Source organism: Heteronotia binoei, chromosome 6 (genome assembly GCF_032191835.1).
Source record: "Heteronotia binoei isolate CCM8104 ecotype False Entrance Well chromosome 6, APGP_CSIRO_Hbin_v1, whole genome shotgun sequence".
Taxonomy (NCBI): Eukaryota; Metazoa; Chordata; class Lepidosauria; order Squamata; family Gekkonidae; genus Heteronotia; species Heteronotia binoei.
The window spans coordinates 143,197,340-143,210,307 of record NC_083228.1 but is presented as its reverse complement, the minus strand read 5'-3'; the positions used below and the strand labels follow the sequence as shown (position 1 = coordinate 143,210,307).

Here is a 12,968-nt window from a genome sequence, read left to right as displayed (position 1 = left end):
CTCTCAGAAACGCATGAGACCTCAGTCCACTTCCTTTGATCCTCGTAACCCAGCCCGTTTTCTTTTTCGTTCCCCAGGGCCGAGAACTATTGGTGGCGGGGCCAGAATAAGCGGACCTTGAAGGTGGGCCAGTTCCCACGCAACACGGTGACTTCGGTGGCGGGACTGTCGGCTCATGACATCAGCCAACCCCTGAAAAACAGTTTCATCCACACGGGTCATGGGGACACCAACCCGCAGCAGTGCTGGGGCTTCCCCGATAAGATTGATGAGTAAGAGCTCCGGGTGCCTTCTCCACTTCCTCTCCGGCTTTCTCGCGGTTCTCGGCCTGGTGTTCTTGGGAGGTGCGGTAGGGTCTCCGCAGATGCTCTTTAACAATAATCCAGGCTCAAGAGACTCAGTTGTAGGTCTCCCACATTCTCTCTCTTTTTTTATTAATAATTTTTATGCTTTTACACAGGGGTGGAATTCTAGCAGGAGCTCCTTTGCATATTAGGCCGCACCCCCCCCCCGATGTAGCCAATCCTCCAAGAACTTACAAAAAAGAGCCTTGTAAGCTCCAGGAGGATTGGTTACATCGGGGGGGGGGGTGTGGCCTAATATGCAAAGGAGCTCCTGCTAGAATTCCACCCCTGCTTTTATACGCTTTTGCGTGATTAACCTCGCACGAAATATCGTATTGCTAGCGTTACCGTACCGAACAAAAGGAAAAGGTCCAACATAAATTGTTAAAATGCAACATCGAATTAATAATGGTTGACTGTTTTCATACCTGTATCGCTATCACTAGCTTAAAAATATAGCACATCTTTTTTTAATATAACTTTTATTAACTTTTCCAAAAGAAACAATAATCCGTTAACAGTGTCAATAAAAAGTGTAACAACATAATAATAAACAGTAACAGAGAGTGTCTGCTGTGGGGGGAGAAGACATAGGCGATTGTAAGCCGCTCTGAGTCTCTGATTCAGGGAGAAGGGCGGGGTATAAATCTGCCCCCACCTCACAGGGTGTCTGTTGTGGGGGGAGAAGATAGAGGAGATTGTGAGCTGCTCTGAGTCTCTGATTCAGGGAGAAGGGTGGGGTATAAATCTGCAGTCCTCTTCTTATCTGGGAGAACTGGGTTTGATTCCCCACTTCTCCACTTGCAGCTGCTGGAATGGCCTTGGGTCAGCCATAGCTCTGGCAGAGATTGTCCTTGAAAGGGCAGCTGCTGGGAGAGCCCACTCAGCCCCACTCACCTCACAGGGTGTGTGTTGTGGGGGGAGAAGATAAAGGAGATTGTAAGCCGCTCTGAGTCTCTGATTAAGAGAGAAGGGCGGGGTATAAACCTGCAGTCTTCTTCTTCTTCTAATGACTCGCAGGTGATGTCATTGCGTTGTGCAAGATAGTCCCCCCGCCGGGGGCTGCAAGGGACTTGGCAACCCTAAAGAGGAGACCCGTTGGGGTTAGAGTGTGCCTGAGGGGCAGTAATCAGGTTTTCTTTCTCTCTGTGACTCTCTGCAGGCTGTACCTGGGAAATCCCATGGACCCTCCAGACATCCTAGGTGTGGACTTGAACGCAGCCAGGCCCACCCAGCTCCCGGGAAGGTCAAAAAGTAAGCCGTTTCCTCCCACTTCTCGCCACCCACTCTCCTCACCCAACCCGAACTGTCTTTTGCCTGAAGTCAGCTCCGCGAACGGACTACAAGTCCCAGCATGCATTTCCTTGCCATTCTCTGGACTGTTTTGTGTCGGAGTTTCTGTTTTGACTCAGCACCAGCAGCACAGAAGAAAGCCAGGGCCTGCGTAGATATTATTCTCCACCCTGGGACACTCTTCCTTAGCTTGGAGAGCCTCTTTCTTTTCCCAGGGCTTTTGCTGGCTTTTGGGGCACTCTCTTAGGTTTTCAGAGCCAGTTTTTTGGAGAGTCAGTCTGGTGTAGTGGTTAAGTGTGCGGACTCTTATCTGGGAGAACCGGGTTTGATTCCCCACTCCTCCACTTGCAACTGCTAGAATGGCCTTGGGTCATCCGTAGCTCTGGCAGAGGTTGTCCTTGAAAGGGCAGCTGCAGTGAGAGCCCTCTCAGCCCCACCCACCTCATAGGGTGTCTGCTGTGGGGGGGGGAAGGTAAAGGAGATTGTGAGCTGCTCTGAGACTCTTCAGAGTGGAGGGCGGGATATAAATCCAATATCTTCATCTACCTCACAAGGTGTCTGTTGGGGGGATATAAATCCAATATCTTCATCTACCTCATAGGATGTCCGTTGTGGGGGGGGGGGGAGGTAAAGGAGATTGTGAGCCGCTCTGAGACTCTTCGGAGTGGAGGGCGGGATATAAATCCAATATCTTCATCTACCTCACAGGGTGTCTGTTGTGGGGGAGGAAGGGAAAGGAGATTGTGAGCCGCTCTGAGACTCTTCGGAGTGGAGGGCGGGATATAAATCCAATATCTTCTTCATCTTCTTCTTCAGTTTCTCATTCTCCCTGCCAGATAGGTCAAAAAGTAAGCTGTGCACCCCATTATTTCCCATTAGACCGATTCCCATAGGGTATAATGGATAATTGATCTGCAGTTATCTGGGGCTCTGGTGTGGGGCTGTTTTTTGAGGTAGAAGCACCAGATTTGCAGCATAACATCCAAGGCCTCTCCTCAAAATACCCTCCACGTTTCTAAAAGATTGGACCAGGGGGTCCAATTCTGTGAGCCCCAAAAGGAAGGTGCCCCTATCCTTCATTATTTCCAATGGAGGGAAGGCATTTAAAAAGTGTGCGGTCCCTTAAATGTAATGGCCAGGACTCCCTTTGGAGTTCAGTTATGCTTGGCACACTTTTGCTCCTGGCTCCACCCCCAAAGTCTCCTGGCTCCACCCCCAAAGTCTCCTAGCTCCACCCCCAAAGTCTCCAGATATTTCTTGAATTGGACTTGGCAACCCTACTGTCAGATCGATGGTTTTGTGCATACATGAACATATGAGGCTGCCTTCTACTGAATCAGACTCTCGTCCATCAAAGTCAGTCTTGTCTACTCAGACTGGCAGCAGCTCTCCAGGGTCTCAAGGTGAGGTTTTTCACGCCTACTTGCCTCGACCCTTTTTAGTTGGAGATGCCGGGGATTGAACCTGGGACCTTCTGCTTACCAAGCAGATGCTCTGCCACTGAGCCACCATCCCTCCCCTGACTGGCAGTGGCTCTCTGGGATCTCAGGCTGAGGTTTTTCATGCCTACTTGCCTGGACCCTTTTTAGTTGGAGATGCCGGGGATTGAACCTGGGACCTTCTGCTTACCAAGCAGATGCTCTACCCCTGAGCCACCGTCCCTCCCCTTTTGGTTTCCCTCCTCTGTTCTGCAAGCCTCCGGAAGCCAGTCTCAGGAGGAGGAGAGCTGCACAAATCCAAAATACATTTATGTAGTTCTATCCCACCTTCCACCCCGGTGGAAACCCAGAGCAGCTCACGTTGTTATCCTCTCTTCGCTTTTATCCTCAGGACCACCCTGTGAAGTAGGTTAGGCTGAGGGTGTGGCCAGTTTTGTATACTGGTTAAAAGCAGCAAACTCTAATCTGGGAGAACCGGGTTTGATTCCCCGCTCCTCCTCCACGCGCAGCCGGCTGAGATCACGAGTCTCCATCAGTCTTTTAAAGACAAATCACAGCCAAGTCAGGGTTTAACCCTTCCGCCCCTACATAGTTTCACTAACTGATCCGTCGCTTCCCCCTTATTAGACTCCTAAAGGGAAATAAGAACGGTTACCTTTTGCCATCTCTTTCCTTCAAAGCGTAATAAGGAGGAGGCAAGCCCGCTTTCAGATCGCAAAGCAGTGCAGCGTCGAAAAGGTTAAAACTCCCTGCATGGCTCCTCTCAGGAGAACCGTGCTGCCATAACTAAGCTCCCTAGGTAGCTGGCAAGATCTGCCCACAGGTGATCAGGGCGTCACGTCAGCTTCAGTCCCCGATCCCTGGGGCAGATGCCCACACAAAAGGTGACGCGTCACAGCCGTATTTCCTTGCCGATTTGCACTCTTGTGCACGGCGTCTTGTCGTTTTCTGGCCCTACCTGGTGTTTCTCAGGTCTTGGAGATCTGTACCACATGGATTGGTTGAACCAAGTGAGTGCTGCTGACGCTGACAGTGCACACACAACCCTTACACTAGTAGGAGCGTCAAACTCATTTGTTACGAGGGCTGAGTCTGACATAAATGAGACCTTGTCGGGCCGAGCCATCTCGGATTGGGCCAGGCCCTGTGTGTACCTATTTATGATTAGGTAGCAGAGATATAAACTTTACAAAGGACGCAGACAAACACAAAGATTAAAAAAAAAAACCAAAACCTTAAAACATTAGCACTCGTTGGTCTTAAAGGTGCTTTCTTTGTATCTCTCCCATGGGCTCCAGGGAACTGGGCAAAGGAAGCTCCGGCTCTTTCCTTCCTTCCCCAGGCGACCAGGAGGGGGAGGAGCCTCAGCCAATAGAAGGAAGAGAGGCTGGACTCGGTAGCTCCGCTGGGCCTAGCAAAGCAAGCTCTACCCCCCCCTTCCTCCCCAAGGGAGGAGCCTCAGCTAATAGAAAGAAGAGAGGCTGGACTCGGTAGCTCCGCTGTGCCTAGCAAAGCAAACTCTCTCTCCCCGCCCCTTCCTCCCCAAGGGAGGAGCCTCAGCCAATGGAGAAAATACAGGTTTTGCTCTGTAGCTCCCGTGCAATTGAGCAAGCCTGGCAAAACAAGCTGTAATGCAGAAGGAAGCGAGAGAGAGAGGGGGCCTGATAGGAGGCCTCAGGCTCCCAGGCCACAAGTTTGACACCCTGCCTTACAGTTTCCTTGAAGTAGTTAGCCTTGTGTGCGTGTGTGTGTGAGAGAGAGAGAGGGAGAGGGAGAGAGTGTCTTGGTGAGGCGTTGAATGCTTACGTCTATGCAGCTGGTAGCCTTAGACCTTTGGGGGCAGGGAGTGCCTTCCTTCCAAAAAGGAATACTTTCAAGGGGCTCTGAACTCTGAACTCTCTGCTTGCACCTTAACCGTAGATGCTTGAAAATGTGCCCAAGCATGGTTTGAACGTCATTCCCTCACTTCTGCCACCTTATCGCCTAGTGCTCGCACTCTCTGCCTCACATCCGGTCTCTGTCCTGTGCGTGTCGCTTACTAACACTGTGCTCTCTTGTTTCTTCCTGTGGGGTCTCTTCTTTCTCTCTCTCCTGCAGGGGAGCCGCCGCCCCGGCCGCCTCAGCCCTCGATCCTCCTCAAGAGTAAGTGGGGCCGCTTTCCGGGCCGCCTTGCCCCCTGCGCCTGCCCTCTCTGCTCTCTTTTAGCTCCTCTCCTGACAGGTACCTGGTGGGGGGGCGTGCTGTGAATTCCCTCCCCGCCTGCCTGTTTTGCTTGGCCTGACTCGCAAAGACTCTGCGCGTTGCATGAAGGCCTGAGAAGAGGCTCCTGATTCTCAGCCCACAAACAGAAATCTGTGCAGACGTCCGAGGAAAAGAAGCTGTGGACAGACTCCCTAATCCAGGAGCGTCAAACTCATTTGTCATGAGCCAGTTTGGTGTAGTGGTGAAGTGTGCGGACTCTTATCTGGGAGAACCGGGTTGGATTCCCCCACTCCTCCTCCATTTGCAGCTGCTGGAATGGCCTTGGGGTCAGCCATAGCTCTCGCAGAGCTGTCCTTGAAAGGGCAGCTTCTGTCAGAGCTCTCTCAGCCCCACCCAACTCACAGGGTATCTGTCTCCTGAGAGTCAGTTTGGTGTAGTGGTTAAGTTAACTCTTATCTGGGAGAACCAGGTTTGATTCCCCCACTCCTCCACTTGCAGCTGCTGGAATGGCCTTGGGGTCAGCCATAGCTCTCGCAGAGCTGTCCTTGAAAGGGTAGCTTCTGTCAGAGCTCTCTCAGCTCCACCCAACTCACTGTGTGTCTGTCTCCTGAGAGTCAGTTTGGTGTAGTGGTTAAGTTAACTCTTATCTGGGAGAACCGGGTTTGATTCCCCACTCCTCCACTTGCAGCTGCTGGAATGGCCTTGGGTCAGCCATAGCTCTCACAGGAGTTGTCCTTAAAAGGGCAGCTTCTGTCAGAGCTTTCTCAGCCCCACCCACCTCACAGAATGTCTGTTGTGGGGGAGGAAGATAAAAGAGATTGTAAACTGCTCTGAGATTCGGAGTGGAGGGCAGGATATAAATCCAATATCATCTTCTTATGAGGGCCAGTCATAAATGTGACCCTTTTGGGCCGGGCCATGTCGAATCATTTGTGTATCCATTTAAGATTAGGTACCAGAGATATAAACAGGGCTATATTAGGCCACCCACCCCTGATATAGCCAATCCTCTAGTATCTTACAGTAGGCCCTGTACCAAGAGCCTTGTAAGCTCTTGGAGGATTGGCTACACCAGGGGTGTGTGGCCTAATATGCAAAGGAGTTCTTGCTACAAAAAAAGCCTCTGGGTATATACTTAATAAAGGACACAGACAAACTCAGTTAAATATTTTTTTAAAAAAAATCATGCTTAAAACGTTAGCATTCGGTCTTAAAGGTGCTTTCTTTGTATTTCTGCCATCAGATCCAGGGAATGGGGAAAAGGAAGCTCTGACTCTTTCCTTCCTTCCCCAGGGGACTGGGTGGGGGGGGAGCCTCAGCCAACAGAAGGAAGAGATGCATGGCTCAGTAGCTTTGCTGTACGATTGAGAGAGCCTGGAAAAACAAGCTCTGCCTTTCCCCCTTCCTCCCCAAGGGAGGAGCCTCAGCCAATGGAGAAAACAGAGGCTTTGCTCTGTAGCTCTACTGTGCGATTGAGCCAGCCTGGCAAAGCAAGCTGAGATGCAGAAGGAAAAGGAGAGGGAGAAGGAAGGAGACGACAGCCAGTCGCTCGGGGGCCTGATAGGAACCCTCCGGAGGCCTTCTTCGGCCCCTGGGCTGCATGATTGACACCCGTGCCCTAATCCACTTATTCTGCCGCTGAGCGGTTTTGAGACGGGGATATTTTCTCCTAACTTACTGGGGCTGGGGGCTGCGCTCCTTCCTAGGAAATAACGTTTTTAAACAGCGTTGCCATCCTAATTTCGTCACGCAGGCCCATTAAGGAAAAGTCCGCCGCTTGTAACTGGCTCGTCCGAAATAACAAACTGTGGGTTTTTTCTTTAATTCCTAACATGCATTTATAGCATGTCAATGATGCATGAATCATGTGGGAGGCGGGAACTCTTCGGATGACGGCCATCAATCACAGGTTTTCTTCTGGATCTCTTCTGCCCCCTGGTGGAGAAATCCTCCACCTTCGTTTGTAGGTCTCGAGAACCGGCGTTGCCTTCTGAGAGGCCGAGATTTTCAGGGAATGCGCTTCCCAGCGTCAACGCTCTCTTTGTCGGACATTGCGTACCTCGAAAGCTCCGTTCGGAACCGGGGCTTTTATTTTTTGGCAGCAGGAGCTCCTTTGCATATTAGGCCATGCCCCCCTGGTGTAGCCAATCCTCCAGGAGCGGACAGAAGGCCCTGTACGAAGAGCCCTGTAAGCTCCAGGAGGATTGGCTGCATCAGGGGTGTGTGGCCTAATATGCAAAGGAGGTCCTGCTAGAATTCCTTACAGGGCTCTTCGTACAGGGCCTACTGGAAGCTCCAGGAGGATTGGCTACATCAGGGGGTGTGGCCTAATATGCAAAGGAGGTCCTGCTAGAATTCCTGACAGGACTCTTCGTACAGGGCCTGCTGGAAGCTCCAGGAGGATTGGCTACAGCAGGGGTGTGTGGCCTAATATGCAAAGGAGGTCCTGCTAGAATTCCTGACAGGGCTCTTCATACAGGGCCTGCTGGAAGCTCCAGGAGGATTGGCTACATCAGGGGTGTGTGGCCTAATATGCAAAGGAGGTCCTGCTAGAATTCCTTACAGGGCTCTTCGTACAGGGCCTAGTGGAAGCTCCAGGAGGATTGGCTACATCAGGGGTGTGTGGCCTAATATGCAAAGGAGGTCCTGCTAGAATTCCTTACAGGGCTCTTCTCACAGGGCCTACTGTCAGCTCCAGGAGGATTGGCTACATCAGGGGTGTGTGGCCTAATATGCAAAGGAGGTCCTGCTAGAATTCCTTACAGGGCTCTTCATACAGGGCCTACTGTCAGCTCCAGGAGGATTGGCTACATCAGGGGTGTGTGGTCTAATATGCAAAGGAGGTCCTGCTAGAATTCCTTACAGGGCTCTTCGTACAGGGCCTACTGTCAGCTCCAGGAGGATTGGCTACATCAGGGGGGTGCGGCCTAATATGCAAAGGAGGTCCTGCTAGAATTCCTTACAAGGCTCTTCGTAAGCTCCAGGAGGATTGGCTCCAGGAGGATTGGCTGCATCAGGGGTGTGTGGCCTAATATGCAAAGGAGTGCCTGCTACAAAAAAAAGCCCTGCACAACTACTCATAAACCAGAAGTGCGTTAGGTGTAGGACAAAGCTGGATGTGACTCTCAAGACAAGGTTGCTGCCAGAAACAACACCCCTCTGTCAGTCTGTTCGGTGTAGTGGTTAAGTGTGCGGGCTCTTATTTGGGAGAACTGGGTTTGATTCCCCATTCCTCCACTTGCGGCTGCCGGAATGGCCTGGGGTCAGCCAGAGCTCTCTTATCTGGGAGAACCGGGTTTGATTCCCCACTCCTCCACTTGCAGCTGCTGGAATGGCCTTGGGTCAGCCAGAGCTCTCTTATCTGGGAGAACCGGGTTTGATTCCCCACTCCTCCACTTGCAGCTGCCGGAATGGCCTTGGGTCAGCCAGAGCTTTCTTATCTGGGAGAACCGGGTTTGATTCCCCACTCCTCCACTTGCAGCTGCTGGAATGGCCTTGGGTCAGCCAGAGCTCTCTTATCTGGGAGAACCGGGTTTGATTCCCCACTCCTCCACTTGCAGCTGCTGGAATGGCCTTGGTTTAGCCAGAGCTCTCTTATTTGGGAAAACCGGGTTTGATTCCCCCCTCCTCCACTTGCAGCTGCAGGAATGGCCTTGGGTGAGCAAGAACTCTGGCACAAAATACCAAAAAAAAGTACCAAAAAAACCCACACATGAACATATGAAGCTGCCTTCTACTAAATCAGACCCTCGGTCCATCAAAATCAGTATTGTCTACTTAGACTGGCAGCGGCTCTCCAGGGTCTCAAGCTGAGGTTTTTCACACCTACTCGCCTGGACCCTTTTTAGTTGGAGATGCTGGGGATTGAACCTGGGACCTTCTGGTTACCGAGCAGATGCTCTACCACTGAACCACCATCCCTCCCCTAATTGGCAGCAGCTCTCCAGGGTCTCAGGCTGAGGTTTTTCATGCCTACTTGCCTGGATCCTTTTGAGTTGGAGATGCCGGGGATTGAACCTGGGACCTTCTGCTTACCAAGCAGATGCTCTTCCACTGAGCTACCGTCTCTCTCCCTGAATTAGGGGGCACAGTAGCCTGCAGCCCAGTAGTTCACTAGTGAGCCCAAGATAGCTTCAGAGGCAATGTCAGAAGGCAACTCCCCCTTTTCCTGGTGCTGTCGTTCCTGTGCTAGTACCTTGTGCATGGAGGGAGAGCGTCTTCCACTCCCTTACCCGAGTCCCTTTGTCTTCCAGAGCCCTCGTACGACCCCGTCAGCGAGGAGGACGACCCCCTTTCTTCCGGCCTCAAGCGCCTTTGCCTGAAGAAGTCGGGCCCGCCGCGAGGCCTGCGTCTCGCCAAACCCTCCGCCCGCGTCTCAGGCACCAAAGTGGCTGAGAGGCTGCTGCTGCCGCGGCACAAGGGGAGCAGCGTGACGGGCAGCGAGGTGACGCTGATCGACTTCGGAGAGGAGCCCGTCCCCACCACCCCCTCGCCCGTCGGGGAACGCTGCGCCCCGTCGCTGGCCAAGCTGGCCATGGAGGCGTTCTCTTTGTTGGACAAGACCCCCCCACAAAGCCCTACACGGGCCCTGCCTCGGCCCCTGCACCCGACCCCCATCGTGGACTGGGACGCCCGGCCCCTCCCGCCGCCCCCCGCCTACGACGACGTGGCCCAGGACGAGGACGACTTCGAAGTCTGCTCCATCAACAGCACCGAAGGGCTGGTGAGACGGCCGAACAGCCACCCGGCCTGGGAAAAGACGGGGGAGACCAACTCTGGTTTTCTGTCCGAGGGCGACCGTCCCGCCCTCCCCCTCGAGGACAACCTCTTCCTGCCGTCCAAGGAGGTCAAACAACCCAGCCCCGCCCAAACCACCGAGCTCTTCCAAGAGCTGCAGCAGGAGTGCATGAAACGCCTCAACGTGCCCTCGGGGGCCGCCTCGGCGGCCTCGACCCCCAGCCCGGGGGAGGAGAAGCCCCAGATCCCCCCTCGCGTGCCCATTTTGCCCCGGCCTCTCCGCCGCAACGAGCACGGTCGCTGGTCTGGGGAATTGTCCCCGGCTTCTGGGGGAGAGGAGAACCGGCCGCCCCAGATTCCTCCGCGGGACCCGTTGTCCCAGCCCAACTCCAGGACGCCCAGCCCCGTGCCTCTCCCAGGCGGGTCCCCCCAACCGAGAGCCGGTCTGTGCTCTCCGCACTCCCTGGGCTCCTATCTGTCCACGTCTCCGGGAAAGCCGCCCATGCCCACGACTCAAAGCTTTGCGCTGGACCCAAAGTACGCCACCCCCAAAATCATTCAGGCTCAAGGCAAAGAGAGCGCCAAGGGACCTTGCATCCTGCCCATCGTGAAGGATGGCCGGAAGGTCAGCAACACCCACTATTACTTGCTGCCGGAGCACCCACCTTACCTGGACAAGTACGAGAAGTTCCTGAAGGAGGCCAAGGCCCCCGAGGAAAACCCAGCGCCGGGCCGGGCGGTCACCACGGCTACCGTGCGGCCAATGGTCCAGCAACAGCCCGACTACAAAGCCAACTTCTCTTCCAACAACAGCAACGTCGTGGTGAAGGCTTCCTGCGGCCTCCAGAAGATCATCTACGATGGTTCCGGTCCAGACAGCTTGAGGCCCCCGGAGAAGATACGGCTGGTGAGCAGCGGGTGTCGCTTGGTTTGGGGAGAAGGGGCAACAGCAGAGGCCGTGAATTGCTTGAGCTCTTGGTGCTTGAAACGGCGGTTTGCAGCTGCGGCTGTCTGTACGCCGGGCTGAAAGAGAGCCAAAAGTCTGTGCCTCGTTCTGCATTGGGAAGCACTGCTTTCACTTCCCTTCTTTTCCCCCTGAACCATTTTTTAAGATTCGTTTCTGAAGAGCAGCAGGGGGGAAGAATGGGAGAGAGAGAGAGAGATACATGCCCGACAGGTGCACCATCCAACCAAAACGCTTAGCCAGGGGTGCTGAACATGCAGTTTGGGGGCCGATTCAGGCCCCCGAGCTAGTGGCTGTCAACTGCTTCCTTCTCCCTCTCTCTTGCTTCCTTCTGCATCTCAGCTTGCTTTGCCAGGCTTGCTCAGTCACACAGGAGCCACAGAGCAAAGACTCTATTTCTCCACTGGCTGAGGCTCCTCCCTTGGGGGGGAAGGAGGGGGGGGAGGCAGAGCTTGTTTTTCCAGGCTCTCTCAATCGCACGGCAGAGCTACCGAGCCGAGCCTCTCTTCCTTCTACTAGCTGAGGCTCCTTCCCCTCCTGGTCCCCTGGGGAAGGAAGGAAAGAGCCAGAACTTCCTTTGCCCAGTTCCCTGTATCCCATGGGAGAAATACAAAGAAAGTCCAGGCCCCACTGGTGGACCTCCTGATAGCGCCTGGTTTTTCTGGCCACTGTGTGACACAGAGTATTGGATTGGATGGGCCATTGGCCTGATCCAACATGGCTTCTCTTATGTTCTTATGTCTGGGGCAAATGATGCTCTGTATTCTCGGTGCTGGGGAGATGGGTGGGAACAGTGGAGGGCTTCTCGTGTCCTCCTAGCCCTACTGGTGGACCTCCTGATGGCCCCTGGGTTTTTTGGCCACTGTGTGACCCTGAGTGTTGGACTGGATGGGCCATTGGCCTGATCCAACATGGCTTCTCTTATGTTCTTATGAACTCTCTGGGGGCAGTGATGCTCTGTATTCTTGGTGCTGGGGTGGGGGTCACAGTGGGGGGGAGGGCTTCTAGTGTCCTGGCCCCACTGTGGACCTCCTAATAGCGCCTGGGTTTTTTTGGCCACTGTATAACACAGAGAGTTGGACTGGATGGGCCATAGGCCTGATCCAACATGGCTTCTCTTATGTTCTTATGTGACACCGAGTGTTGGACTGGATGGGCCATTGGCCTGATCCAACAGGAAGGAAAGGAGGAAGGAAGGGAGGGAGGAAGGAAGGGAGGAAAGGAGAAAGGAAGGGAGGAGGGGAAGAAGGAAGGATGGAAGGGAGGAAGAAAGGGAGGAAAGGAGGGAGGAGGGGAGGAAGGGATAAAGAAAGGGAGAAAGGAAGGGAGGGAGGGAGGAAGGAAAGGAGGAAGGGAGAAAGGGAGGGAGGGAGGATGGGAGGGAGGAGGGAGGAAGGGAGAAAGGAAGGAAGGGAGGAAAGGAGGAAGGATGGGAGGAAGGGATAAAGAAAGGGAGAAAGGAAGGGAGAGAGGAAGGAAGGAAGGAAGGAAGGAAGGAAGGAAGAAGGAAGGAAGGAAGGAAGGAAGGAAGGAAGGAAGGAAGGAACTTGTGGGCACTCAATGAAATTGCTGAGCAGTCAGATTAGAATGGATAAAAGGAAGAATTTCTTCACCCAAAGGGTGTAACACATGGAATTCACTGCCACAGGAGGTGGTGGCAGCTATAAGCATAGCCAGCTTCAAAAGGGGATTGGATAAACATCTGAGCAGAGGTCCATCAGTGACTATTAGCCACAGGGTATCGATGGAACCCTTTCTGGGGCATGTGATGCTCTGTATTCTTTGGTGCTTAGGGGGCAACAGTGGGAGGGCTTTTAGTGTCCTGGCCCCACCGGTGGGCCTCCTGATGACAACAGGGTTTTTTTGCCACTGTGTGACAGAGTTGGACTGGATGTGCCATTGCCCTGATCCAACCCAGCTTCTCTTATGTTAGGAAGGAAGGAACTCACGGGCACTCAATGAAATTGTTGAGCAGTCGGGTTAGAACAG

At 53.5% G+C, this 12,968-nt stretch overlaps 1 protein-coding gene across 1 annotated transcript in view; it reads left to right on the top strand.

Moving 5' to 3' along the window:
• Positions 1-12,968, top strand: part of TNK2 (tyrosine kinase non receptor 2) — a 110,361-nt gene that overhangs the window by 88,847 nt on the left and 8,546 nt on the right. The window contains 4 exon segments of the mRNA XM_060242846.1: positions 78-272; positions 1,507-1,598; positions 5,174-5,218; positions 9,532-10,922. Of these exon segments, the coding sequence (XP_060098829.1) occupies positions 78-272; positions 1,507-1,598; positions 5,174-5,218; positions 9,532-10,922 (1,723 nt within the window).